Source organism: Cydia amplana, chromosome 3, assembly GCF_948474715.1.
Source record: "Cydia amplana chromosome 3, ilCydAmpl1.1, whole genome shotgun sequence".
NCBI lineage: Eukaryota > Metazoa > Arthropoda > Insecta > Lepidoptera > Tortricidae > Cydia > Cydia amplana.
Window position 1 is genome coordinate 2,534,563 of NC_086071.1, and position 27,649 is coordinate 2,562,211.

The 27,649-nt window shown below is 41.9% G+C and overlaps 1 protein-coding gene across 1 annotated transcript; it reads left to right on the forward strand.

Moving 5' to 3' along the window:
* Positions 1-2,578: 2,578 nt before the first annotated feature.
* On the forward strand, positions 2,579-27,360 carry LOC134662641 (uncharacterized). The gene is given in 25 exon segments (XM_063518914.1): positions 2,579-2,853; positions 2,959-3,207; positions 3,598-3,750; positions 4,738-4,977; positions 5,744-5,965; positions 6,004-6,303; positions 6,351-7,031; positions 8,627-8,779; positions 11,333-11,642; positions 12,708-12,847; positions 12,921-13,025; positions 13,099-13,203; positions 13,277-13,559; positions 13,598-13,737; positions 15,444-15,523; positions 16,821-16,881; positions 17,355-17,582; positions 17,879-18,028; positions 18,777-18,909; positions 19,167-19,384; positions 19,387-19,587; positions 20,539-20,670; positions 25,342-25,537; positions 26,332-26,544; positions 27,275-27,360. Coding segments are annotated over 25 exon segments (4,815 nt in total). The 5' UTR covers positions 2,579-2,817.
* Positions 27,361-27,649: the final 289 nt, after the last annotated feature.

The window sequence follows — 27,649 nt, forward strand, 5'->3', positions numbered from 1 at the left end:
GGAAAAACTTATATTGGAAGATGGTCGAGTGAAGGTAAAATCTATAGCACAAGTAACCAATCTCTCTATTGGTACCGTACATGATATTATCCATGACCATCTTAATATGTCAAAAGTAAGTGCAAGATGGGTTCCGCGAATGCTGACTCGGCTTCAAAAAGACATGCGTGTAGCTTGTTGTTCCGATTTTATTGACCTGTGCGGTGAAAATCTGATGAGGTGCTGCAAAGAATAGTTACTGGAGATGAAACCTGGGTTCATCATTATGACCCAGAGAGTAAACAAGAGTCCATGCAGTGGCACATTAAGGGTTCAGCTCATCCCAAGAAGTTCAAGGTCATCCCTTCAGCTGGCAAGGTCATGGCCACGATATTTTGGGATTGTGAAGGAGTATTACTGATCGATTATAAAGAAAAAGGTATAAATATCACAGGACAGTACTACGCTAACATTCTACGTCAATTAAAGGATGCAATCAAAGAAAAGAGGCGAGGAAAGTTAACCAAAGGTGTTATGCTTCTGCATGACAACGCCCCCGTCCATACTGCTCATATTGCCAAGGCAGCTATTGTTGAATGTGGGTTTGAAACTGTTACTCACCCACCGTATAGTCCGGACTTAGCCCCCAGCGACTTCTTTTTGTTCCCCAATCTTAAAAAGGATCTGCGTGGAAATAAATTTTCCGATGATGAAGCATTGAAGGCGGCAGTGGAGGAGCATTTTTACACCAAAGATAAAAAATATTTTTATGCAGGATTAAAAAAAATAATTGATCGATCTTTTAAGTGTATGAACATAGGGGGGGAGTATATTGAAAAATAAAAATATCAAACTTTTCGTACTTGTTTGTTTTCATTCTCATACCGAGAATATTTTGAACACCCCTCGTATCTCGGAATCTATAAGTCGTAGTAAAAATTGTCTATTTAAGAATTAACTGAAAAAAACCACCTTTATTTTTAGATTCATTACAAAAAAAATGACGTCATAACTCCTCGCGTTTTTTTAATTATTTGTTGGTCAAATTGTTTCAAATGTCCTAAAGATCAATCGTACAGATTTTCATACCTTTAACACCATTTGCAGCGTTTTTTGGTGAACCGCCAGCGCTACTACATTTTTTAAATTTGCCGCCTTTTTCTACTGACAAGGATGCTGTGCCAGTGTAAATATCAATATCTAGTACTTCAAGTCTTACATGAACCTATATTCTGATAGCCCACGACGTGAGGAATCACACAATGGGCCATCGCCGGCCACTCCAAGGGACGCAGCCTTGCGGTAGAATGAGATAGCAATGTCACTTGCTCCCTCTAAGGCATAAATGCGTCCCTTGGAGTGGCCGGCGATGGCCCATTGTGTACTGGGGCCTTAAGACAATAGGTCCCATACAGGCATTTGATCCTCAAAACAAACCTGATCGACTGATACCATTCATAAACAATTGTCAAATACCCTATTGTGGAAGTGGCGCTCCCTGCGCAGAGTTGCGCGTAATATTCCCTATTACCCTATCGCAAACAGATTTTCGTAATTATTTCGGGAACAAAAACTATATACAGGATGGTCCAAACCTTACGTCCAAGATTTTTTTTAGATTCCTCACGTCGTGGGCTATCAGAATATAGGTTCATGTAAGACTTTTTAAGTACTAGATATTGATATTTACACTGGCACAGCATCCTTGTCAGTAGAAAAAGGCGGCAAATTTAAAAAATGTAGTAGCGCTGGCGGTTCACCAAAAAACGCTGCAAATGGTGTTAAAGGTATGAAAATCTGTACGATTGATCTTTAGGACATTTGAAACAATTTGACCCGAAGCACCAACAAATAAAAAAAAATGACGTCATAACTCCTAGAGTTTTTTTTTAATTGTTGGTGCTGGTAATAGGGAATATTACGCGCAACTCTGCGCAGGGGGCGCCACTTTCACAATAGGGTATTTGACAATTGTTTATGAATGGTATCAGTCGATCAGGTTTGTTTTGAGGATCAAATGCCTGTATGGGACCTATTGTCTTAAGGCCCCAGTACACAATGGGCCATCGCCGGCCACTCCAAGGGACGCATTTATGCCTTAGAGGGAGCAAGTGACATTGCTATCTCATTCTACCGCAAGGCTGCGTCCCTTGGAGTGGCCGGCGATGGCCCATTGTGTACTGGGGCCTTCAAAGGACTTAAAGCAATACAAAAGTCACAAATGATGGTCAAAGTCTGGCACCCGCATTTTAAGGCCCCAGTACATAATGGGCCATCGCCGGCCACTCCAAGGGACGCAGCCATGCGGTAGAATTAGATAGCAATATCACTTGCTCCCTCTAACTCATAAATGCAGTGATGTGCTTAGGGGTTTCAAGTAATTAACGCTAGATGGCGTTAACCTCAATTATACATAGTGCATTTTGCACTAGTCATTGAGTTTTCACTTCTGCCGGCACTCCCTGAGTGCAACCCGTTGTTTTTTTTTGTTCTTATTTACTGACAGATTGGTTTGACCAACTATATTTATCAGTTTTTGAAACCATGAGAAATAATGGTTGAAAAGGAATGGAAAAATCTTATTTTTTTGACTAAATGAGGAATCGAAAGATTTAGTCTTACAACACCAATTTAATCTTTCGTTCATTCATTCGTCACTAAAGTCAAGTGTCAAAAATGTTGATGGACATGTTATTTTACTGTCAAGCAGTGTGAAACATAAATAAAGCGTATGAGTTTTTATAGAAATCATGACTTAATACTTAGGCCTAAACAGTTAATATGAAATAATTTATTTAAAAATATATCAACTACTTACGTATTCGTTTTAATGACATTATGGATGGATTAATTCACGCGGCATTGGAAGCAGAGGTATATCGCTGCTTTTCACTTCTATTTGCGTTGATATAACCACGATTGTAATTGTTTTTGTCGCATTTAGCCGTGTTTATTGTTAAATAAACGTGTATATTTCAGGTAATATTAAATCGCGCGAAACATGTGAATACCAACTTATCGCCATTTGACAGTGGTGTCCCAGACCATAAAATGACTTGGACTCATGATAAAATGCATCTAGCGGAGCCAGTCGATGAATCTAGGACGAAGGTCCAACGGAGTGTTGGTGGTGCGCCATCTAAAACTCTAGAGAAATTCGATTTGTTTAAGAAATTACATGAGTTGTACAGTGAGTTGAGTCGGGATGAAGTGTTGCATGGAAACTTTGTAAGTACTATTTCATTGTATCTTTTATAATCAAGCTATATCTACTTTAGTTTATGTTACAATTTTCCACTAAGACCTGAAACTAATTATTGTATTCATCCATAATTTTGTTGAATAACCTACTTTTAGATAATGGGTAGGCTCTTAAGGTCCAGGGTGGTTATTGCGTTTTTGAATTTGGAATCTGTATTGTTTCTAGAAGAGTGAAAAATTGGTGTGAATTTGTATTTGTCTAAGAACATATACTTGAATAGTAAATTTAAATATATGCTTACAAATATATTTTATTTTTCTTGCAATGAATAATAATTTCCATTACTTATTCTGTATAAACCATAATTCTTATTATATTTTTTATTTTTTGCTAATTTATATTTCTTTCTATTACAGCAGGGGCTGAAAACATCATCATACTTATTAGAAAAGTTACTAGCAAAGTACAATCTTAATACTTTAATTGTAAACCTATATCCAGGGAACAAGGGATATTCCTTATCACTAAAAATCAATGGCAATACACAGCACAACCCTGGAGATCCTAATGTAAGTATCATCTTTCTAAATACTAGGGAACGCAAATCGGTTATAACCATAACTGAAATAATCAGTTATAACCAATTGTTTTGACAAAATAACCATTATCGGTTATCTTTCAGGCATAACTGTAACCGAAACCGGTTATGAAGTTTGGCCGGTTATCGCATTCCCTACTAGATACCAGGGATGTTGCGAATATCCGCATCCGCATCCGCAACCGCGGAACTTCCGCATTATTTTCAACATCCGCATCCGCATAAAATCGATGCGGATTTAATGCGGATGCGGATATGGAACAGTTCGGTACAGGAACGTCTTAGCATCGGCGTAAGTGCTAGACTGCTAGGTAATTTAGTCATTAGGCAAAAAAACCTATTAGAAATTAGCAGTCAAGCGTGAGTGGGACTTAATGTACGGAACCCTTGGAACGCTAGTCCGACTCGCACTTGGCCGGTTTTTGAAATAAAAATGACTAAAATGTAATATTTGACGTTTTTTATGTACCTATCTTGACATCCGCATCCGCATCCGCGGATGTGAGCCTTTAAAAATCCGCATCCGCGTCCGCGGATGTTAAAAAATCGGCATCCGCAACATCCCTGCTAAATACTACTACTATTTTACTAAATATTAGGCATATCAACAACAAGTCATAGATTAACTCTGAGCATAATCTTGTAACTATAACAGTATCATTCGGACTCAGAGTTAAGTTTATAAACCTTACCTAATCTTTGATAAATTATATATCTTATAGGGATAAACAATTATTAACGGTTTGTTAAGAGTTGACAGGTGATTATGAATAACGCCACATCCCTTAAAATTGATTGTATTATTTACAAATGACATTACCATTCAATATCTTTGCAGTTTGTGAACCCCAATTCTTAGTCTTGTTGAGTCCTGCAGAAGCCTAGGGGTTTGCTATTGTTTTGTTTCCCATATATAAGTTTTCATTGTATACTTAACAACTCTTAATATTATTTCTAGACATCAACTAGCCAAGATGAGACATTAATAGAGACCCCTCGGTGGCCATATGAGGAGGAGGATTTGCTTAGTTACATAGACAATGAAGAGTTACCCGTGGTGCTGCTGGACTTACTAGAGGCGGAGCATTCCTGCCTGTTCTACTCTGGCTGTATTATAGCACAAATAAGGGACTACAGACAGGCATATCCAAGTTTCTTGTGTGATACTCACCATGTGCTTTTGAGACCGACCAATCAGGTTTGTTTTGATTTTAATTTTAGAGTACCTAGTTGTGTTGTGTGTCTTACTGAAATCGGCCAAAGAGATAGTTTAAACTCAGTAATCATCACCAACTTATAATATGTAGGTGGGCATGGTGATGCAACACCAAAACTGCCCGAAGACAGGGTGCTTAAGATCTCTCGTGTAGTGATAATTGCGTTATGTAAGCCACCGCATGAAGGATTCAACGATCGCCTTACAATCATTACAGATACATCTTAAATTGAGATCTAAATGTCCACGGGCTGTGATTATTGTTTATGGTTCCTGGCCTATTTTACTAGGTAGTTTTTTACTCGGGACTAGAAAAAATGTATTAGGCTGCTTACCGACGAGCGACAGTACGCGACACACTGTCGGCGACGGTCGCTGACGACCGCCTGCGACGGCTATCGGCGACGGTCGGTGACTGTCGGCGACGGTCGGTGATAGCTGTCGCGGCGTCGCTCTTGTGTCACAGCACGCAGTCTTCGATGTGTAGTTCAAGAAAGAGCACGTATTTTCTTTTTCAAAATGAGTAATGAAGATTTTGATGCTGATGCATTATTGTTTAAAGAAAATACGTGCTATCTCTTGAACTACACATCGACAACTGCGTGCTGTGACATAAGAGCGACGCCGCGACAGCTATCACCGACCGTCGCCGACCGTCGCCGATAGCCGTCGCAGGCGGTCGTCAGCGACCGTCGCCGACAGTGTGTCGCGTACTGTCGCTCGTCTGTAAGCAGCCTTAATTGCACAGAGTATAATAACGGACGCGTCGTGCATCGGCGGGCGCTGCGGCTGGGCGGGCGAGGAGCGCGGCGCGCTGGAGGCCGTGGAGGCGGCGCTCGTGCACGCGGCCGCGCCGCCGCTGTGTCTGGACCCGCGGCCCGCGGTCGGCCTGCTGGCCGCCCGGCTGCACGCCGCGCCCCGGCTGTTGAACACCCCCCGGATACGGCGGCAGGCCCGGCGGTTCTCGCAGGTTACATCACTCTCTCTCTAGGGCTGGAGGCCGTGGAGGCGGCGCTCGTGCACGCGGCCGCGCCGCCGCTGTGTCTGGACCCGCGGCCCGCCGTCGGCCTGCTGGCCGCCCGGCTGCACGCCGCGCCCCGGCTGTTCAACACCCCCCGGATACGGCGGCAGGCCCGGCGGTTCTCGCAGGTTACATCACTCTCTCTAGGGCTGGAGGCCGTGGAGGCGGCGCTCGTGCACGCGGCCGCGCCGCCGCTGTGTCTGGACCCGCGGCCCGCGGTCGGCCTGCTGGCCGCCCGGCTGCACGCCGCGCCCCGGCTGTTGAACACCCCCCGGATACGGCGGCAGGCCCGGCGGTTCTCGCAGGTTACATCACTCTCTCTCTAGGGCTGGAGGCCGTGGAGGCGGCGCTCGTGCACGCGGCCGCGCCGCCGCTGTGTCTGGACCCGCGGCCCGCGGTCGGCCTGCTGGCCGCCCGGCTGCACGCCGCGCCCCGGCTGTTCAACACCCCCCGGATACGGCGGCAGGCCCGGCGGTTCTCGCAGGTTACATCACTCTCTCTAGGGCTGGAGGCCGTGGAGGCGGCGCTCGTGCACGCGGCCGCGCCGCCGCTGTGTCTGGACCCGCGGCCCGCCGTCGGCCTGCTGGCCGCCCGGCTGCACGCCGCGCCCCGGCTGTTCAACACCCCCCGGATACGGCGGCAGGCCCGGCGGTTCTCGCAGGTTACATCACTCTCTCTAGGGCTGGAGGCCGTGGAGGCGGCGCTCGTGCACGCGGCCGCGCCGCCGCTGTGTCTGGACCCGCGGCCCGCGGTCGGCCTGCTGGCCGCCCGGCTGCACGCCGCGCCCCGGCTGTTGAACACCCCCCGGATACGGCGGCAGGCCCGGCGGTTCTCGCAGGTTACATCACTCTCTCTAGGGCTGGAGGCCGTGGAGGCGGCGCTCGTGCACGCGGCCGCGCCGCCGCTGTGTCTGGACCCGCGGCCCGCGGTCGGCCTGCTGGCCGCCCGGCTGCACGCCGCGCCCCGGCTGTTGAACACCCCCCGGATACGGCGGCAGGCCCGGCGGTTCTCGCAGGTTACATCACTCTCTCTAGGGCGACGGAACGAGATGGTAGAAGCGGCGCTGTGCATGCGGCCGTGCCACCCGGATAAGGCGGTTCTCAAAGTTTACACGAGCCATGCGAGTTCTTAACCCTTAAATGCATAGTGATGCATTTATACACACAACATAAACATCAAATGTTATGCATTATTAAACAAATTCTATTTGTTCCTGTATATTATTTCAATAGTAAAACTAATAAATTTTCCGAATTATTACATAAATTTACGCAGTATTTTAATTTATAAAAAATACATTTTTTTATAGAAAAAATGTCGGAAAACTTGGAAAAACCTGGAAGTTGATGATTTTTAGTATGTGATTTTGGGCAGATTTTTTGGGATTTGTAATTATTTTATATTTACAAAATTTATCATAGGAACATCATAAATAGTGTACCTACTTTCTGATGGCAGTTAAGATTTTTCCTATACCCCTTACTAATAGCTATTTCCAAAAATATGATTTAGCCTATGCAACTTTTAACACTGATTTCGCAGTGAAAATCGATGATATCATATTTTTACTATTTTTCCTAGAAACGGCAAATAATTATGTGATACATATATTAATTTCGGGCAAAAAGAAAAAATCATGCATTTAAGGGTTAAGCCGCAGCCGCTCGCCACGCCGTCGGTCGCGTACGTCCAGGCCGCGGCCATAGACCGTTTTTATACGTCCGTTGTTTTCACCAGACGATCGTCCGTGTTAAGCGACGATGTCTCGCCTCTCAGGTGTAACTGTCGGTAGCCACAACCAGAACTGTAGGGCTATGATGGCCGGCTCTTTATCATTTGTCACCATGGCTGTCACGTTCTAACAAATATGTAAGTGCGAAAGTGACGCATAGCATGACAGGTGACAAAAATACGACCATGATAGCTGGTCTGGACGTAGTCGCGTAATACTGTCCGCTGTCGGGGGATGTCTTTTATTATTTCTTAGTTTTTACTTGTCCTTTAGTAGTTTTTACCTGGGTTTGAAATCTTTGAGACAAAACGTTTGTTCTATGAGACAATTGAGAAAAGCTTATACACTTGCCAATTGATACTTGTACCGTCTGTTGTTTAACCTAGTGACCTTCTATGACACAAAATGTCAGACATAACATTACATATTAGATTATCAAGTTGTTTAATTGTTTTGCTGAACAAGCACTTTTGAGTCAAACACAGTTGCTTAATAGGAGGATCGGACTGTTATTTGTAAAATAAACTAATCACCAATAAACCTCGAAAGTATAAACTTTAACAGAATAAATCACAGACCTTTGCTACGATTTTTAGAATTTTTAACATTAAAAATGATAAAAAATATTATGATATGCATAATATGACTTCATTTAAAAATAAATGTTTTGATATTCTAAACATTTATTTTTGTTCAAAATTGATAACGGGAGTCAGCAATATTCGAGTCGAAATCAAAGAAAAAGGTAGGGAAATTTGCTTTCTATATTGTTCTCTAGGTTATATTTATATTACTAAATGTGTGGGAGTGAGCATCAAAATCAAGTAGCTTCGTAAAATGAAATAACTAATAGTATATGTTTATAATATTATCCACAGGTGGCTGTAAATAGGAAAAGAAAACTGGACCAATTCACTCATTACCATGGTTTGGAGCTGCTAGAGCTGATCCACAGGCAGAGAGCGAAGAATAGTAGGCAGTCCGTTCCTCACACTCGGTTGACGTCCAAATTTCCAAAGAAACCACCAGAGGTAATCAGTTAACTACTACTAGAGTTAATTTGCAATAAATCTAAGTCCTTATCAACTAGGGGCCAACAATAAATGGACCCAAGATAATACGTTTTTAGAAATTAGGTCCTTATTATCGGTTTGCCGTCCAAAAATGAACATATATAACAATTATGTATGAAACTAGGGACATTAAGTAATGTAATTAATAATTTTCTCAAATATAATTATCATCTACCCCGAAATACTATACAGTTACAAACGAAGCTGGGAGCGATCACTCATACTATAGTATAGTATCATATTTGTGTACTAGTATCAGGGTATAGTAGCGATAATTTAATTTATCGTTATGGGGACTCCGTACCTGTCAATAATTTATGTCCCATACAATCCGAGGTCAGCTAATAATTCTTATTTCCGCGCGTGCCCGATATAATAGGGATGATGACACACGTTGAATTTTATAACAAAATCTAGTAAAATAGCAAACGAGCAATTTATCACAATAATGTGGATATTAAAATAAAATATAAAAAAATTACAAAATTACAGGACCTGAAAGTTTCAAAATTTAAGTTTTTTTTTAACTTCCAAAAACGATAAAAGTAAGGGTACCATTCGATTCCTTAAATTTCATCCAAAAAAATATTGTATTGCAACTATATACATAAACGCAATATTTCAACGACAAAAACGCAATTTTCTTGTTTTGTCCATACTACAAGATGGGCGATGACGTCACGGCCTCTGGCCGTTTTGTATAGGGCGTTTCGCGAGTGAAGTGCGACTGTCGGACTTTGACTACAATTTCTGACTTTTGTGTTACTTTAATGCAATGGATCCCATATAGACATTTGATCCTAAAAACAAACCCGATCGATTGATACCATAAAAAAAATTAGTCATGTAGCCTATTTAAGTTAAACGATCAAAGTAGTCAATATAATAGTACATTATTGTCGAGGTTCGGAAGTAGCTACTTGCAGGCTGAGGATTCGTTTTAAACGACGACCTTGGGAGTCCGTTTAATTGAATCCGAAGCCAGCAAGTAGCCTTCCAGCCGAGTCATATATAGTGCTTTTCTCAAAAATGGTGCAAGAAATAGAAATATTTTACAGAACTTACAGAAGCAACGTTCTAATTTTCCATTAATTTTCACAGAAAAAAATACAACCATTAAAAAAATTAGCTTGGCGCCTTTAAAAAAAAAGGGTATTTTTCTGCTGAAAATACGCCAACCTATTTAACACACCTAAATAGTCGCGGTACCAACATTAAGCCTGTAACAGACTATCGCACCCATAAGTGAGAGCAAGAAAGAGATATCTGTTTCTCGCTATCACTTATGGGTGCGACGTAGGGTTTGCTCCCGGGAAATACCGGTACCGAAAGTACCGGGAATTCCCGGGATTTAGAGCCAAGCAAAGAACCGGGATTTCAAAATTAAAATCCCGGTACTCCCGGTATTTTCGGGACTAAAATTTCCGGTACAATATTTGACTGCTTTCTGTTACTTAGCATGAAATATCATGTTTTATTAAGAAAATAAAGATATGTTATCAATTTAAGGCTGATGGTAATACTTTTACGGCTGACCACTACATTAAAATAAATTAAAAAAAAGTCAATGGGTTTGACAATGCCGACAATATAAAATTGCGTAATTTGATACTTTAAGTTAAGGGCATAAATGTTTGTACGATAAATAATATTATACGAACAATTAATTATTTCATATTTGTATACTAACTAGAAGCAAAAATAGAGACAATTTTGTAATTAGTAAAATACTACTTTTAATTCAAATTCGAACACGGTATAAGAAACTCACATATGATAATGATATTTTAAATGAATTAATAATTCTGGCTGAATAATTTCTTGATTTGTCGTATTGATAGTTCTGTTATTATATGTTCGAAGGTCCACAGCCCATTTTGAACGCATGCCAATCAACAAAGATAGTAAAAATATCATGTAGGAAAAAAAAAAACAAATTATATTAATGATTGTGTGACTTAAAGACACATATTATGGTACAAAAGAAGTGTGTACCTTCACTGTGCTACTTTTTTATTGTTTTAAGAAAGATTCGTGATCGTTTTACGCTTTTTTTAATGAAAATTGATGTGAAAACTGATTTTTGAAGGCGGTCCCGAAAGTACCGAAAATACCGGGAAATCCCGGTTCCATTTTTGCCCGGTACCGAAAATCCCGGTTCTTTTAAACAGTACCGGTTCTGCAATCCCTAGTGCGACGCTCCAAGGTCGCGGTCGCGGTGCGGTGCGATAGTCTGTTACAGGCTTTATAATAATAAGTGCTGATCATCTGTTTGGCTGTTTAAGGGACCTATGCCTTCATTTGATATGGCCATTTGAAGTTTTAAAAAGTTTGGAACTCGTTAAATAATGGAATTTGTATGCGACATTGCAGTCCCGAAATCGAGACTGCAATGTTTTTAACTTTTTAATTTTTTGAATGACCATAAACTACGCACTTCGCGACCTATTTTTTAACCGGCAACGTCGACTTTGCCGTCCATTTTTGAGAAAAGACTACTTCCGTCTTCAGGTATTCAAGCCTATAGAGGGGGCTCGCATGGAGCCGGCGCCGCTGGCGCCGCCCTCGTCGCCCACGGCGCCGCTGCGGCTGGCGCGCGCCTACGAGCGGCCGCGCGCCACGCCCGACTGCCAGCCGCAGCTGGTGGAGGAGTACGTGCTGGAGACCGAGAAGACCCCCCCCCACGCCGGCGCCGGCTTCTTCCACATCAAGCTGTCCATCCTGCAGCGGCCCTCAGACCAGGAGTTCCTGGGGGAGCTCTATGTCGACAGAGACCATGTCGACGGCGAGAGGAACGGAGCGGCGTGCCGGTTTACCTTAGGTATTATCTTGTTCTTTTAGTAATACACTGTATATATCTTGTTTGTAAATAATTCATTATTTACAAAAAAAAAAAAAAAAAAAAAAAAAAAAAAAAAAAAAAAAAAAAAAAAAGATAATATTTATTCATTTAAAACATGCTAATTTGATTGATACAATGGTAATTATCCAATTTATGCTTAAATACTAGTACATTCATAGATTCAACTTAAAATAAGTAAAGGTCATGTTAAGAACTATAAATACCGGACAAATGTGTATTTTCTGTCGCTAATGGAAATTTGATGACAATACCTAAACTAAGTAAACATTTACTTGGTATTACTTGTTATCTTGTTAATAAAAAAAAAAAAAAAATCCGAGGCGTCCGTCGGACCTAGCTAACTCTGCATTTGCAATGACAAGGTGTGGTATGTCATCAATGATAATTTCTATGACATGACGCTTACAATGACACTGCTTCACTTTGTTCAAATCGGTGCCTTACATTAGACGGACTCTATCACGGTTTTTTTCAACCTTATACAATTCTATGCCCGAAACGCAACGGAAAATGCTTTTAGGTGCTATTTGTATTACCCGAGATTTGTTGAAGAGTTACAAAGCCTAAGAAAAAAGTGGGCTTCGAATTTGACAGCTGATGGTGATGTACAGTCGCACTAGACATCGGAGCGGCCGAGGTGGTCAAAATATATGAACACGTGGTGAACACGCACTCTAATGATAATCGTGTTCAGATATCTGTGAACGCCTTGGCCGCTCGGCCAGATATTTGATAGCGACTGTAGATGGTAGAGATGTACTACGACTACGTACATTATAATATGGTCACTTGGTCAGTCCAGTTACCACTAAAACATAGGCTAGTTATATGATCAATATAAGGAGCATCCAATACCTAGCTCTACTAGCTGTCTTTTTAAATCTTGTAGTTCAAGTTTTTGCGTCTTTATTTTCATTTTTAATACGAAGTTGCAGTTTTGTCTATGGTACTAGCGGACATGCTTATAAAAGTATAAAATTTAAAAGTAGGCAACCTTACATTACAGCCAAATTACGATTGCAGGTTCAAGACTGCAAGCCAACAAGTACATCCAGCAGTTCACCGAGATCTTCACGGAGGAGGGCCGCAAGTCCGTGCGGATAAAGCACATAGTGCCCGGGCAGCTGCCGAGGGTGTCCTTCACTGGCGGCATGAGGGAGATGGTAAGACAATTACAACCGAGCTACGTCTACGTCTGCAGACTCCAGACTGCCAGCCAACAAGTACATCCAGCAGTTCACCGAGATCTTCACGGAGGAGGGCCGCAAGTCCGTGCGGATAAAGCACATAGTGCCCGGGCAGCTGCCGAGGGTGTCCTTCACTGGCGGCATGAGGGAGATGGTAAGACAATTACAACCGAGCTACGTCTACGTCTGCAGACTCCAGACTGCCAGCCAACAAGTACATCCAGCAGTTCACCGAGATCTTCACGGAGGAGGGCCGCAAGTCCGTGCGGATAAAGCACATAGTGCCCGGGCAGCTGCCGAGGGTGTCCTTCACTGGCGGCATGAGGGAGATGGTAAGACAATTACAACCGAGCTACGTCTACGTCTGCAGACTCCAGACTGCCAGCCAACAAGTACATCCAGCAGTTCACCGAGATCTTCACGGAGGAGGGCCGCAAGTCCGTGCGGATAAAGCACATAGTGCCCGGGCAGCTGCCGAGGGTGTCCTTCACTGGCGGCATGAGGGAGATGGTAAGACAATTACAACCGAGCTACGTCTACGTCTGCAGACTCCAGACTGCCAGCCAACAAGTACATCCAGCAGTTCACCGAGATCTTCACGGAGGAGGGCCGCAAGTCCGTGCGGATAAAGCACATAGTGCCCGGGCAGCTGCCGAGGGTGTCCTTCACTGGCGGCATGAGGGAGATGGTAAGACAATTACAACCGAGCTACGTCTACGTCTGCAGACTCCAGACTGCAACCCAAAAAGTATATCCAGCAGTTCACCGAGATCTTCACGGAGGAGGGCCGCAAGTCCGTGCGGATAAAGCACATAGTGCCCGGGCAGCTGCCGAGGGTGTCCTTCACTGGCGGCATGAGGGAGATGGTAAGACAATTACAACCGAGCTACGTCTACGTCTGCAGACTCATCATCATCATCATCATTTATTCAATAACAATATTGCATTGTGTTTGAAATCTTAAATCTAGGCACATGCATACAAAATATATTTACAAAACAACATCCACCAATTTAAAAATAATTAATAATACATCATCAAATAAAAATAAAAAGTCAAATAAATTAAAGTAAATGTCTGCGAAATTAAATAAATATGAATTAATAAATTAAACATAATAAAGAAAAATGTCAACAAGTAAAAGGTAAAATTAAAAACCATTAAAAATCAATTGCATATCGGAATAACAAGAAAAAAAAATTAAGTAAGAAAAAAAATGACAATGAGTAAAAAGTAAATAAAAAAATAATAATTAAGGTATGTCAGCATTAAAATATTATTATTAATTCCCTATATCACAATGAAAAAATTCTTCAAGAGTATACAAACATTTTTGAAGTAAAAATACACGTAACTTAACTTTAAATGTATCGGGGTCACAAATAGATTTGAGCTCAACTGGTAATTTATTAAAAACTCCAGACTGCCAGCCAACACGGATCTTCACGGAGGAGGGCCGTAAGTCCGGCCTCTGATTATCAGTCCGCCGGACGACATCAGCCTGTCAGTTGGAACAAAAAGTTGACAGTTCCCAACAACTGACTGGCTAATATCGTCCGGCGGGCCGTGGGCCCCTTAAATCACATAGTGCCCGGGTACCTGCCGAGGGTGTCGTTCACTTTCGGCATGAGGGAGATGGTAAGAAACAACGAACTAAATTAACCCTAGAAGCCTGTATAGTGTGTAACACTGACGTCCCAGCAAAATGTCAACGGAGATATAAGTAAACAACACTAAACTACCCGAAATTAGTTTATAAATATGTTCGTGGTAAATCGGCAATATTTATTTTATTTATTTTATTTTATTTATTTAGAAACAAACAGTCTCGTATTGTTACATTGGATACAAATTGCATTTACTAATATTGTAGACTGACAGTTTCCTTAGTTGAATTATGTAAACCTAAACATTAAAATGTGAAAGTATATACGAATTATGAATTATCTGTATGAATCTGTGATAAACATACTTAAACGGTGTGTTAATAAACAGTGCCAGAAAACATGAAGTTATGAAATAACAATTATAATATTATGGCTCTTGAATACATTTTAAGGATAATCGTTTGAAATTGAATAGTGTTTCATGAAAAATATCTACATTTTGAAACTTTTCATCATAAAGCCTGCACGCTTTTCATCATAAACCGTGTTTTGCATAATATGAAGTACGCTAACCGTGTTGTGCAATACGTGTAATGTTTATTGTTTGTTTGTATATTATATATATCGTTGTCTGAGTACCCACAACACAAGCCTCCTTGAGCATACTGTAGGAGTAAGTCAATCTGTGTAAGAATGTCCTATAATAATTATTTATTTATTGTCTACGGCACGATCTACATACCCTTACAATATCAGTGCACTGGTCCGAAGATGATTTCGACATTTGAATCACTGGTCTCCAAGTTGATTATAATTTGTACCCTTTTAAGGTAATATAATAATCTTCGTCCTTTCGAGATGGAAATAGGGATTGCCTGACTCGGCTCTTGCCAGCTAACCTCGCCAGCCATTTCCCCTGTTTCCGTTTCTCCTGTAATGTACTATTTAGTGTTATCTCTCACCAGGGCCAGCAATTATTGCAGCAGCGCTCAGCGGCGGCCAGCAATGCGACGGTACACACGCACGCTACTACGGGACCTGTTGTGTAAGTTACTTCTCTCCAATATTTATGTCCTACAAATTATTAATGATAAAACAGTAGGGTGTTTCATTTTTCCGAATTTTCGATTTTCATCTGACTTTGCTTGAATTCTGGTTCTTCCTGATAAAAAAATATTATATACAAAAAAAATTAAAATCGGTGAATGTTTAGAGGTTGCACAACATCAACAAAGTTTTCTCAAATAACCAACGACTCTACATCGGAGAGTAGAAAATGGTTTAAGCGGCTACCATCAAAGCGGTGAGTAGTGTAATACTGAACCTTCTACATATAAATCAATTTTAAAATTAGTAGTTAACATGGATTTTGGTTACTTGATAAATGTTCTAATTAAGATTTTTCAGTTTTTCCACTGGTTTCCAAAGGAAAAGTGGTTTTATCGTGTTTTAGACGCAAAATTCCGTTTTTTCATTAGATTTTAGTATCAGTTCATTATATTTTGTTATTAAAAAAAATAGTTAATTTTCACGCAATGTATGGGGTTCTCCCTCCACATTTTCAATTTGTGCAACCTTTAAACGTTAATCGATTATTATGAAAATTGAAATAGATAGTTTTTAGAGTGGGGAGACTCGATTGGTGAGCAAAGTCAGGAAAAATATCACTACTTTTTTTTCTCCATACAAAAGTGAAACACCCTATAAAACAGTTTAGACGACAACGGTTTCACTCACTTGAATTTTTAGTCGCTATTGGCGACATGTTTCGGGTCCTTCGGGGGTCCTTCTTCAGGCTCGAGTGCTCGCGGCGACTGCAACTCGTGCACTGATCGCGCCGCCCGCCTCGTCGCTCGTTGCGCGCGCGCTGATTGGGCCATATATTTTATTCGTGATAAACTTAAAGTAGAATCAGATACAGGGCGATTCACTAAAGCTGGCACGAATGGAATGAACGAAACGAATTATATCTGTCATTGTGTGATTGACACACGTATCAGTATACAAGCAGAGTCACCATTTTATTGAGATAAATTTTATTTAACACCAAATAAATGACTACATAATACATTAAAGGTCAATCATTAAGTCATACAGCGTGGTGCTAAAAGGGGTCACGACTCATTGGTATTGGTTTATCAGCATAAGGCTGACCCGAAAGTCGGCGCTGATCTTCCAGCGAGGCCATTTGTGGGCCATAATCGCAGCCGTACAACGCGGCCATAGCATTAACTAAACGCAGCCTTTGCGGCGGCAGCTAGCGTCTCTTTTGTACTGTTCCCGGGTCTATAAGAAAAATAGACTTTAATAACATCGTATTAAAGTCGAGTTTCCGCTTGCAGAACGCCGGCGATATCGGCGACCCCTAATACTCATACAAATGCGCGGCAACTTCCCATATTGGTAAGTTTTGGTGAAAATATCGACACAGTAACCCTTTATGTATACCTATAAAATAGACTTTGTGTATCAAGAAAAAATTTTTTTATGTAAAAATGTATCCACGAATGTAGTGTCGATACAAACCCGATAGGGTTTCACGACACTTTTATGTATGTATATCAATGTAAGATTTGAATATAGGATAAATAAATTAAAAATAAAATAAGAATTGTGAAAGAGCTTTAAAAATGTTTTTTCAATTATGTATTAATTTACCTATTTATTTAGGATTTGGATCTGGCAAATATACAAACACCTTATCGATTATTTAGACTTATATACATTGGGTATACCTAGAGATAGTTTGTGGCCCGAGAAAGGACATAGGATAGTCTTTAACAATCATCACCTGTCATCATCATCGTAATAACGCAACAATGGTTACGTACCTATCGGTATCTTTTACTACTTTTCTAACGATTATTCACGTACAGCAAGCCCAGCTGCAACAAGTTGCGACCGCGAGCAACGTGGCAGCGGGCGGCAGTGCAGGCACCGTGGGCGTGGGTAGCGTGGGCGTGGGCACCGTGGGCGTGGGCAGCGTGGGCGTGGGCAGCGTGGGCGTGGGCAACGTGGGCGTGGCGGCGGCCGTGGCCGATCCCGCGCTGAAGCAGCTCCCGTCGCCCACCACTCCGAGACTGTCGCCGCAGGTGCAAAATGCGGTATGAATCAAAGACTATTATACATTATTTTCACATACCTTGCCTAACTTTGATATCCGCCATTTGCTATCTCTATAGCGCGTGCATCGTTTTATTATTTACCCGCTCGCACAGGCATTGACCGCTGGCACATGGGCGGGACAGCGGTATAATTACGCGCGTGAGATAGAGATAGGAGCAGGCTTGTACAAAATGCTTCGTCCTTACTTTATTAGCAGATTTCACATAAGAGGTTAAAGGTCTCGCACCAAAAAGTACTGAAATCATAATTTATGATCATTGGTCATACATTTCAGAGCCACGACATTCATTCGACGCAGGCGTCGACGAACCAGTTGCTCGCGCAGCAGCTCACCAACCCGCCGCAGCCGCTCAACCCGCAGAAGATGCAGTCGGCCATCATACACATACAGCACCCGCTCATGTCCACCACGGGCACCTCGCAGGTATTTAACTCGCAATGGCAGGGTCGCCATGTAAAGATGGAATAATGCTATACCTATAGCCGCTCAACACATAGCACGCGCTCATGTCCATCACGGGCACCTCGCAGGTATTTAACTCGCAATGGCAGGGTCGCCATGTAAAGATGGAATAATGCTATACCTATAGCCGCTCAACACATATAGCACGCGCTCATGGACACCACGGGCACCTCGCAGGTATTTACTCGCAATGGCAGGGTCGTCATGTAAAGATGGGATTATGTGATACAATGTGTTATGTTAGTGCTCACCAACCCGCCGAAAATGCTGTCGACCATCATACACATACAGCATCCGCTCATGTCCAGCACTGGCACCTCGCAGGTATTTAACTCGCAATGGCAGGGTCGCCATGTAAAGATGGGATTATGTGATACAATGTGTTATGTTAGTGCTCACCAACCCGCCGAAAATGCTGTCGACCATCATACACATACAGCATCCGCTCATGTCCAGCACTGGCACCTCGCAGGTATTTAACTCGCAATGGCAGGGTCGCCATGTAAAGATGGGATTATGTGATACAATGTGTTATGTTAGTGCTCACCAACCCGCCGAAAATGCTGTCGACCATCATACACATACAGCATCCGCTCATGTCCAGCACTGGCACCTCGCAGGTATTTAACTCGCAATGGCAGGGTCGCCATGTAAAGATGGGATTATGTGATACAACGTTTATTTATTTATTACATTTATTTATATACAGGTGCAGAACATACATTACTCGAGCGCGTCGAGTGCGCAACAGAAGCCCACCATAACCAAGCCGCGGACGACCAACCCGGCCATCAGCGCGCTCGTCACCAGTCTCATGAACTCCGCACAACAGTTCCAACAAGGTATGCTAGCTACGGCTCGATGGATGGATCTTATTGAAATACAATGACAGATACCAGCTTTACGGAATGTACTCGGAATACTTCTGACTTCCAGATAGAAAGCAGTCATGTCTGTCTCGGTAACGTGGTTAAATTCGCGATTACAAAGTTGACCTAAACATTGTAATCGCGAATTTCTCAAGTTATAAGACGTAGCTCCTATCTTGGAACTGTAGACGTCGAAAGCAGCAAGCATAACGCTGTTAATTATATTCCAGCCGCGAGTCAGAAGTCAGCTGTCAGCATAGCAAGTACCAGCGCCAACAAGACGATACTGAACCTGCTGAACAGCGCGCCGGCCGCCATGACGCACGTGTCGTCCACCGCCGACAGCATCGAGCACAAGCTGCTGGGGCGGACCGTGTCCATCGCCGGGGCGAGACTCATCACTGCCACCACGGCGAGCCACACCATGCCCACCTTCACGCAGCAGGTAGGTCTGCAGTCACCACAGACAGTACCAGCGCCAACAAGACGATACTGAACCTGCTGAACAGCGCGCCGGCCGCCATGACGCACGTGTCGTCCACCGCCGACAGCATCGAGCACAAGCTGCTGGGGCGGACCGTGTCCATCGCCGGGGCGAGACTCATCACTGCCACCACGGCGAGCCACACCATGCCCACCTTCACGCAGCAGGTAGGTCTGCAGTCACCACAGACAGTACCAGCGCCAACAAGACGATACTGAACCTGCTGAACAGCGCGCCGGCCGCCATGACGCACGTGTCGTCCACCGCCGACAGCATCGAGCACAAGCTGCTGGGGCGGACCGTGTCCATCGCCGGGGCGAGACTCATCACTGCCACCACGGCGAGCCACACCATGCCCACCTTCACGCAACAGGTAGGTCTGCAGTCACCACAGACACTACTGTCGGTTATACGGCGTTTAATTAATCATAAATCATTTATTTCTCGTGATAAACTAGTTAAACATACAAAAGTAACATGATAAGGGTTCGAAATTCATAATTACACATTGTTTACCACGAAATGGGCTCGCCTCAGCATAATGCTGACCCGAGAGTCGGCGCTGATCTTCCGGCGAGTCCATTTATTGTGGGCCACGATCGCAGCTGTACGGTACGGCCTCCTAAAACTGCGGTGGCTGCCAGCGTCATCTGGCCTACGGGTGTGACGTGTGACAGATACTGCACATCGAAATCGGTCTTTGGAAAGAGACTGCTAATTTCGGCTTCGTAGAGCTCGTCTCACTATAGTCGGCGTAACGTAAGAACCAATACTTGCCAGTTATGAATTGACCCTTGTATATACGTATGAAGCTAAGCTAAAGACCTACGGTTTACGCGTTAGGTCTTAGTTTCACATTCGTCCTAAGATTTCGCAATTATGAACGGTTTTACCTCAAACCTGTCAAAAAAGATTCCTAAAGATGCAAGAAACTATATTTCGAATACAATTTTTTTACATCAAATAAGGTCCTTAAAGGACGAAGGATTGCATTTCAATAAACAATGTTTTGAAATTGGTCGTTGATATATGACCGGTACTGACTTTTTATTTGACTAAATATTCTCAAGGCCAAATAGAATCTTGTCATTATCATTATATGTTATTGTCCTTAATAGGTATTAGGAGGTTACACTTGCGAATCGAACGAAACAACGAACGTCTCGAGCAGCGAGAGCGCGCTCCTGGAGCGGCTGATGGGACCCGAACCTGCGTCATCCGCGCCGCCGCAGCCCGTGTGCCATGTGCAGGTCCGTACCATACGACACAACGTCACCTTGAGAGCAGCTCATGGACCCGAGCCCCACGGCCTGGGTGTGTGTGCAGGTCCGTACAGCTCCATACAACACAACGTCCCGCTGTTCAAACTTTGATGATTTATAAAATGTTTATATTATAGGTAGCGTGCTTGAACTGTACAGGGAGCAACGCAGGAGCCCGGTTTAGATAATAAGCTATATTATATTTTCTCAAACATACTCCAAAATGTATGCGTTAATGTCACGAAATGAAGATATGAAGTTGCTCATTTATGGCTCCTTACATTACTTCTTGACCTAGGCCAAGAAGTAATGTAGGGAGTTAGTATGAAACGTACATTATTGTCCGCTGCTTAAACTTTTTAAATTTGGTCACTAAGATTAGACTGACAGAGGAAATATTACATACAGCCAACGACCACTCTCTCTGTAAGCATACTTGCGTCATTTTTTTTTATTAGTTTGTATCATTTGTTGAGTCAATCGGTCCTCGCTAGAAATACGGGCGTCCGGTTGCTCTTTGTCGGATAGAAGCTTTGTGACGTGTCAAAAAAAAAATCTATACTACAACTTTATAAGCGGTTAAACATGGTGCTCGAATAGCTTTTTCAAATGTCAAGTTTAAAAAATAAAAAAGGCGGCAATTTACATTTTTATTTCCGTACAATGTTTGAGAAAAGCACTATACAATCCTTGGCCGGAACAGGGATTGCAAGACTCGCTTTATCCGGCCTCTTCCGACTCGTCGGACTCGGCCGTCTACCGCAATCTCGTCCAGTACGGATATGATGGTCGTTCTTGTCTACGTGACAGCGTGATAAAACGGTGTCCGTCACTTTCTTTCCCACGGTGTTAAACAGTGACAGTTATTTTATCACGTGGATAAAGATGGATAAAGCTATCCATAATAGGCTGGCTGCAATCCCTTACTTCACGGCCTCTGCAGCAATGTACTATTATCAAGATATAACTTCCGATTTCTTTATCTTTTTGACCGCCACAGTCGACTATAGCCGACAAAGGTCACTTTCAGAAAAAAGTGTACCATTAAGTTTTTTTCGAAAAACGACCAACTTTTGATTTATTTTATTTCTACTCAGAATGACGAGGACTATCGATTTAATAAAGAAAAAATGTGTAAAAAATTGACAGTTTTGTGACGCACGTTCACATATATTTTGTATGAACTGACTCCCAAGTTTTGTATGTAAAACTGGGGAGTATTTCTCTATCTTTTAATCAATAGTCCCCGTGAACTTGAGTCGAAATAAATAACCCAAAAGTTGTTAATTTTTAGAAATGATACACTTTTTTCTGACCCCCATAAAATGAATCTTAATACATTCCAATATAGTTTAGTATCGCGGGTCGTATAATAAAATAGTCGGGGCGGTCGAAAAGTAAGATGAATATAATGTGCGTTACGCACAGTATTTTATATATATATATATATATTTAATTCAGATAACAAGATCCATACATTACAAATTAAATTAAACTAAAACTATTTCTTAAATAACTAAATTAGCCTAACAGCACCTCTATTATGGTCCATGTGCATATCGTTCCATTTGAGCACTATTTTTTTATTTTCTATGCGGAGGCGAAATAAAGACAAAACTGTGTTGCTCTGAAAAGAGAATAGGTTTTTTTATTAACAATTACTTATTCCTAGCTTAGTACATTGACTACAGTTGAACTTAACTAAATATCTTAGGTACTCACCTGAAAAGACAAACAACATTAAAGCTATTATTCCACCAAGTATTTATTTCTAATTATCTATTGAATTGTATTAATCTTATATACGATCGTTACAATGCACATTTTATGAACTCCGTTTGACATTCTGACGTTCAACCTGTCAACTGTCAATATGTCATTGACTGCCACAGATTAAGTCCAAACTGAGGAAAGATGAATGAAGTTAAGGTGGTTCGATTTTCATACAAAATTTCGACTTTCATTAAGTAACTACACACTATTACTACATAAATATTTCCGCATTTATCTTCTTTCGAATATTCATTTTCGCTAAATGAATAGGAAAACAATGTTTCATACAGAAATCATGCAAAAATCATAGTTAACTTTTCATCAATTTTACGTATGTGTGCGTCACAAATGTCGTGTACGGATACATTTGCGACGTTGCCATACCATTTCCGACGTTGCCGGGCTGACCACGGCGCGAATTTGAAGTGCCGTGATGTTTAGCGCAATTTTGTTGCACTACCCGATTTTGTTGAATAAGTACCCGAAGTTCGTCAGCTTAGCTAAGAACTATCATGGCGCGTTTTGTAAACAGTCGCTTTTTTGCTTACAAACGGAAGGTCCCCGGTTCAAACCCCAGTCATTGTATGCTGGGACATAACTTTTTGTATTTTTTTTTTACACCTAAATTTCGTGTTGTGTTTTTTATTTTTATTTAATTTTTCTTATTTTCAAAAATCGATGGATTAAGTATGGGCTAAGCGTATTCGTTTAATTTTTACAAAGATAATTAGAAATTATACTCTACCTAATCTCTTTGATTTTTACAATCAGGACATCCTCACAGCAATAAAAAAGAAATGTATAAAATTTCCTGTGGTTGAAAATAATGGAATTTTGTCTATGAATGAAAAACACAATTATTACTAGTTACTACCAGGTATGTAAATTATAACTTGATTATAACTTTATTAGAATCCATATTGTTGCATCATCTTTCTTCCTATTACATTAGATATTTTTTTCTATCATGATTCATGATATTATATTTCTTTCAGGTACAGGGACTACTACGGATAACAAATATAAAAAAATGTACTGTAGGTACTTGAATTAAAAAAAAAAATGTTTTCCTTTTATTTTATTTTACAATTACCTACTACTTTATTAGAGGCTGGGCAGTAAGGGATTGCTTTACTTGTAGAACAAACTATTAGCGCTTTAAAAAAAACTGATACCTGACACTTACAGACTGGACTTCCTTGGGCTTATTCTACTAAGAATCGTCAGTAGGTATTCTCCATCCTAGCATAAAAAGATATCCTAAAATGTCGGTCATCACGTCAGGTTTTAGTATCAAAAATGTTTCCCAGCCTGCGTGACGTAGCGGAAACTAAAACTTCTATACAAATATTTGGGACATAGTTTTTATATTAGCTTCAGGATTCAATAAGAATATGCTAGTGATTCTGAGTTGGAAGAACCCAAAAAGATCATAATCTGTGAAAATCAGGTATTTTTTTTTTTTAAAACGTTGATAATGTAATTTATTGATAATAGCTACCCGCCCCGGCTTCGCACGGGTTAACAAATTATACATAAACCTTCCTCTTGAATCACTCTATCTATTAAAAAAAACCGCATCAAAATCCGTTGCGTAGTTTTAAAGATCTAAGCATACAGACAGACAGACAGAAAAGCGACTTTGTTTTATACTATGTAGTGATGATGGTGATACTGAATATCTGGGGGAAGCGCCGGTGGCCTAGAGGAAAGAGCGTGCGACTTGCAATCCGGAGGTCGCGGGTTCTAACCCCGGCTCGTACCGTCGTACCAATGATTTTTCGGAACTTTTGTACGAAATATCATTTGATACCTATTTACCGGAACCTATTTATATACCAAAAATCGATACCTATTTTTCGGTGAAAGAAACCAATGTGAGGAAACCGGACTAATCCCAATAAGTTTACTATCTGGGTTGGAAGGTCAGGGCAGTCGCTTTCTTAAAAACTAGTGCCCATGCCAATTCTGGGATTAGTTGCCAAGTGGACCCCACGCGAGGAAGAAGAGATTGAATATCTGGGAGACCGACCAAAGCTCAGAAAACATATAAAAACCCAAAAATGCGCGTTTTCTCACAGATCAGACCTAGCTAAGAGATCAAACCCCTTATAGCAAATTTCATCGAAATCGTTAAAGCCGTTTCTGATATCATCCAAATATATAAATAAATATATATATATAATAATTGCTCGTTTAAAGGTAAGATAACACAAAAAGGACAAAAATAAACAAAAAGAAATTACCTACTCGCACCAGTCTTGAACCCCAATCCTCTTGCACGTATTTCCACGAACATACCGTAACGCTATTGCAGCATACTTACGTTGTGTGAAATTGTCTACTATAAGCATCATGGAAACACTGTTTGCATGTGTGAGTTATAGTAGGAAAAAGCATGACAGCAACAATCCGTCGACTTTAAAGGGTGGTTTTTGCACAATGAAGTATTCAATGTTTATTTTAATAGTTCAATATTTACTTAAAGAGTTCGCTAAACATACTTTTAAGTATACAAATACCAAGACCATTCCATAAAAAAATTAAACATGAAATTTTGCGAAAGTGGCACCATCTAGCGAGGGTTAAGCTTTGAGTAACCTAGTCGAACCACCTTAACAATGCTTCATTTACATGCTTGGAGGATATAATCAAACGGAGACGCCATGTCTGTAATTTTCTGTACAAAACAGTCTGCCGATATTTGCGGGGGAGGGGAACGTCAAATGTATGCGTAACGTAAAAATAGCCATGTCAGATAAACGTCAGTCCATACATTGTGTATGACCGTTGGCCGCCTATTTTCGACAGAGGGGAAAGCCTGTTAATGGCTACTCCGTTTAGTTGTATCCTTCAAGTTTACATGAATATTGTGAAACGTTTCAGGGTCTAAGCCTAGCGTCGCTGCAAGGTCTGCAAGGTCTCCAGGGCCTGCAGAACGTGCAGGTGCAGATCCCGGGGCTGGCGGCGCCCATCTCGCTCTCGCTCAACGTGTCGGGCGCGCCTTCCGGCCTGCTCGTGTCCGTGCCGCCCACCACATCCGTCGTGCTCAACCAGCCCTCCGTGCTGTCGCTGCCCATAGGTGAAAATAAGAAAATCTTGAATAAAATTTCTCGTTTTCTCCATAGCATAATAATATATTCTAAAAGACACTGCACCTACTTAATCTTCCTGGTTTGACCCATTGGTTGACTGGTAGAGAATGCCTTAAGGCATTAAGTCCGCCATTTGTACCTTCATGTATTGTGCAATAAAGATTAAAATAAATAAATAAATAGTAAATGTATGGAAAAAGTTTGTCAATTTGTGGCTTTTTAGTACATTGTCGAAAGTTGACCCCTAGGAAACTATAGATACTGGTTAGGTATGGAATCGATTGGCATAAAGTAGCATGTGAAAAATAAAAGTTTTCATTTTCATACAAATTGTATGGGAAAAGTTTTCCTCGATTTGTGGCTTTTCTAGCCGGAATTTTTTTTTTCTTCCATACAATCTTTTGATCCTCAATAGGAATGGAATCGATTGGCATCAAAAAAAAAATTTGTCAAAAATGACCTTTTTCTCGCATCCTGTATGTTTTTTTCAAAATCTGTAAAAGCCAATCTTCATTAATTTGAAATCGAGGGAAGGTCTTCTAAGATCGTTTTCTTGTTGCTACAAGATCTGCACGGGATCTGGTAGCTGCCCTCACTGACCCAAAGAGAAAATCCACCCTGTATAGGTACATGTGTAAACGTTGGCCCTCGGTTGAAGAACCTAAGGGTACAGATGTATATGTACGACGGTTAGTGTAGAGCGTGCCTCTCGGGGCCGAGGCGGCACTGTTCTATGCGCGTTGTAGTCGGCCCGTAGTGAGTCCCTCTGTATGTTCCACAGCCCAGCTGGTGGGCGGCGGCGTGAAGGGCGGCGTGCGCGGCGGCGTGCAGGTGGTGCGCGGGGTCGCGGGGGTCTCGGGGGTCGCGGGGGTCTCGGGGGTCGCGGGGGTCGCGGGGGTCGCGGGGGTCGCAGGGAGCGGCGCGCGCCCCGCCGTGCGCCCCGCGCGGCCCGCGCTGCGCGCCGCCACGCCGCATCTCCCCACCGTGCGGCCCGGTAAGCAAACATCCACCTTGACTCTCCCCGCATTAGGTACATTTTCATTTGTAATTTCAGAATTCGATTAAAAAGTTGTCGACTTTGATTATCTGTTGGGTGCGGCCGACGCTCCTCGGACGTCTAAGTAAATTCATAGGAGCTGGCGCGATATTTGTAGTGACCTGTCGACATTTTCATTAAAAATTCGCGTCGGTTTTCGTGAATCGACCGATGCTAAAACTCTTGTACAAAGTTTTGTACTGTCGACCGCGTTTATTCACAGATAATATAATAATTCTATAGTTAGATATATTTAAGTTATTTATTTATTGTGTGTGAACTGTCCTAGTTATATGTTAATTTTAATGTGTGTATTTTGTGTTAGAATGTGTAATGGAAATTTATAATTTGTAACTCATTTAATAGAAATAAAATTATTTGAATAATAGTTCTTACGAACATATATTTATCTCTCAAAGAAAACGCAAATACCCACCGTTTTGATACCTACACAAAAATACATCGTAGTGAACTTCGACGCGCCGCACCGCGCGCCGACACAATACTAGGGTTGCCGACGCTTAGTGCCACTTGCACCATTCCACTAACCCGGGGTTAACCGGTTAAACCTGGAGTTACCTGGAGTACAATTTGACATTGGGTTAACTGTTTAACCGCTTAACCCCGGGTCATTCATTTACAATTGTTTTACTTTTTATGTAAGGCATTTACTATTTGAAAATTCCAGGTACCGCTCAGTTCATCACACAAGCGCAAGCGCAGGCGCTGACGGCGCAGCAGGCGCGGAGACAATCCAACCCCGACAGCTCCTAGTAACGCACTGCCCGACTAGTTCAATAATGTACATACATAATATTAGATAATTTATTGTGCAATAGTCATACCCCGCAACGCAGCTAGCAAAACCGTAGCATATGACAGTTTTGTGTCAGGGTTGGCGATTATGATGAAACATTTTGCTTTAACTTTATTGTATGTAAGATTAAAAAAATTGATCGAGAACCTTGTTGACCCTCTTCCGATATAACCCGGTTCAATTTACTGTCAAATAATATAAATTAACAGGTCAATGTCAATATTAGATGCGTCTCAATGTATCTGT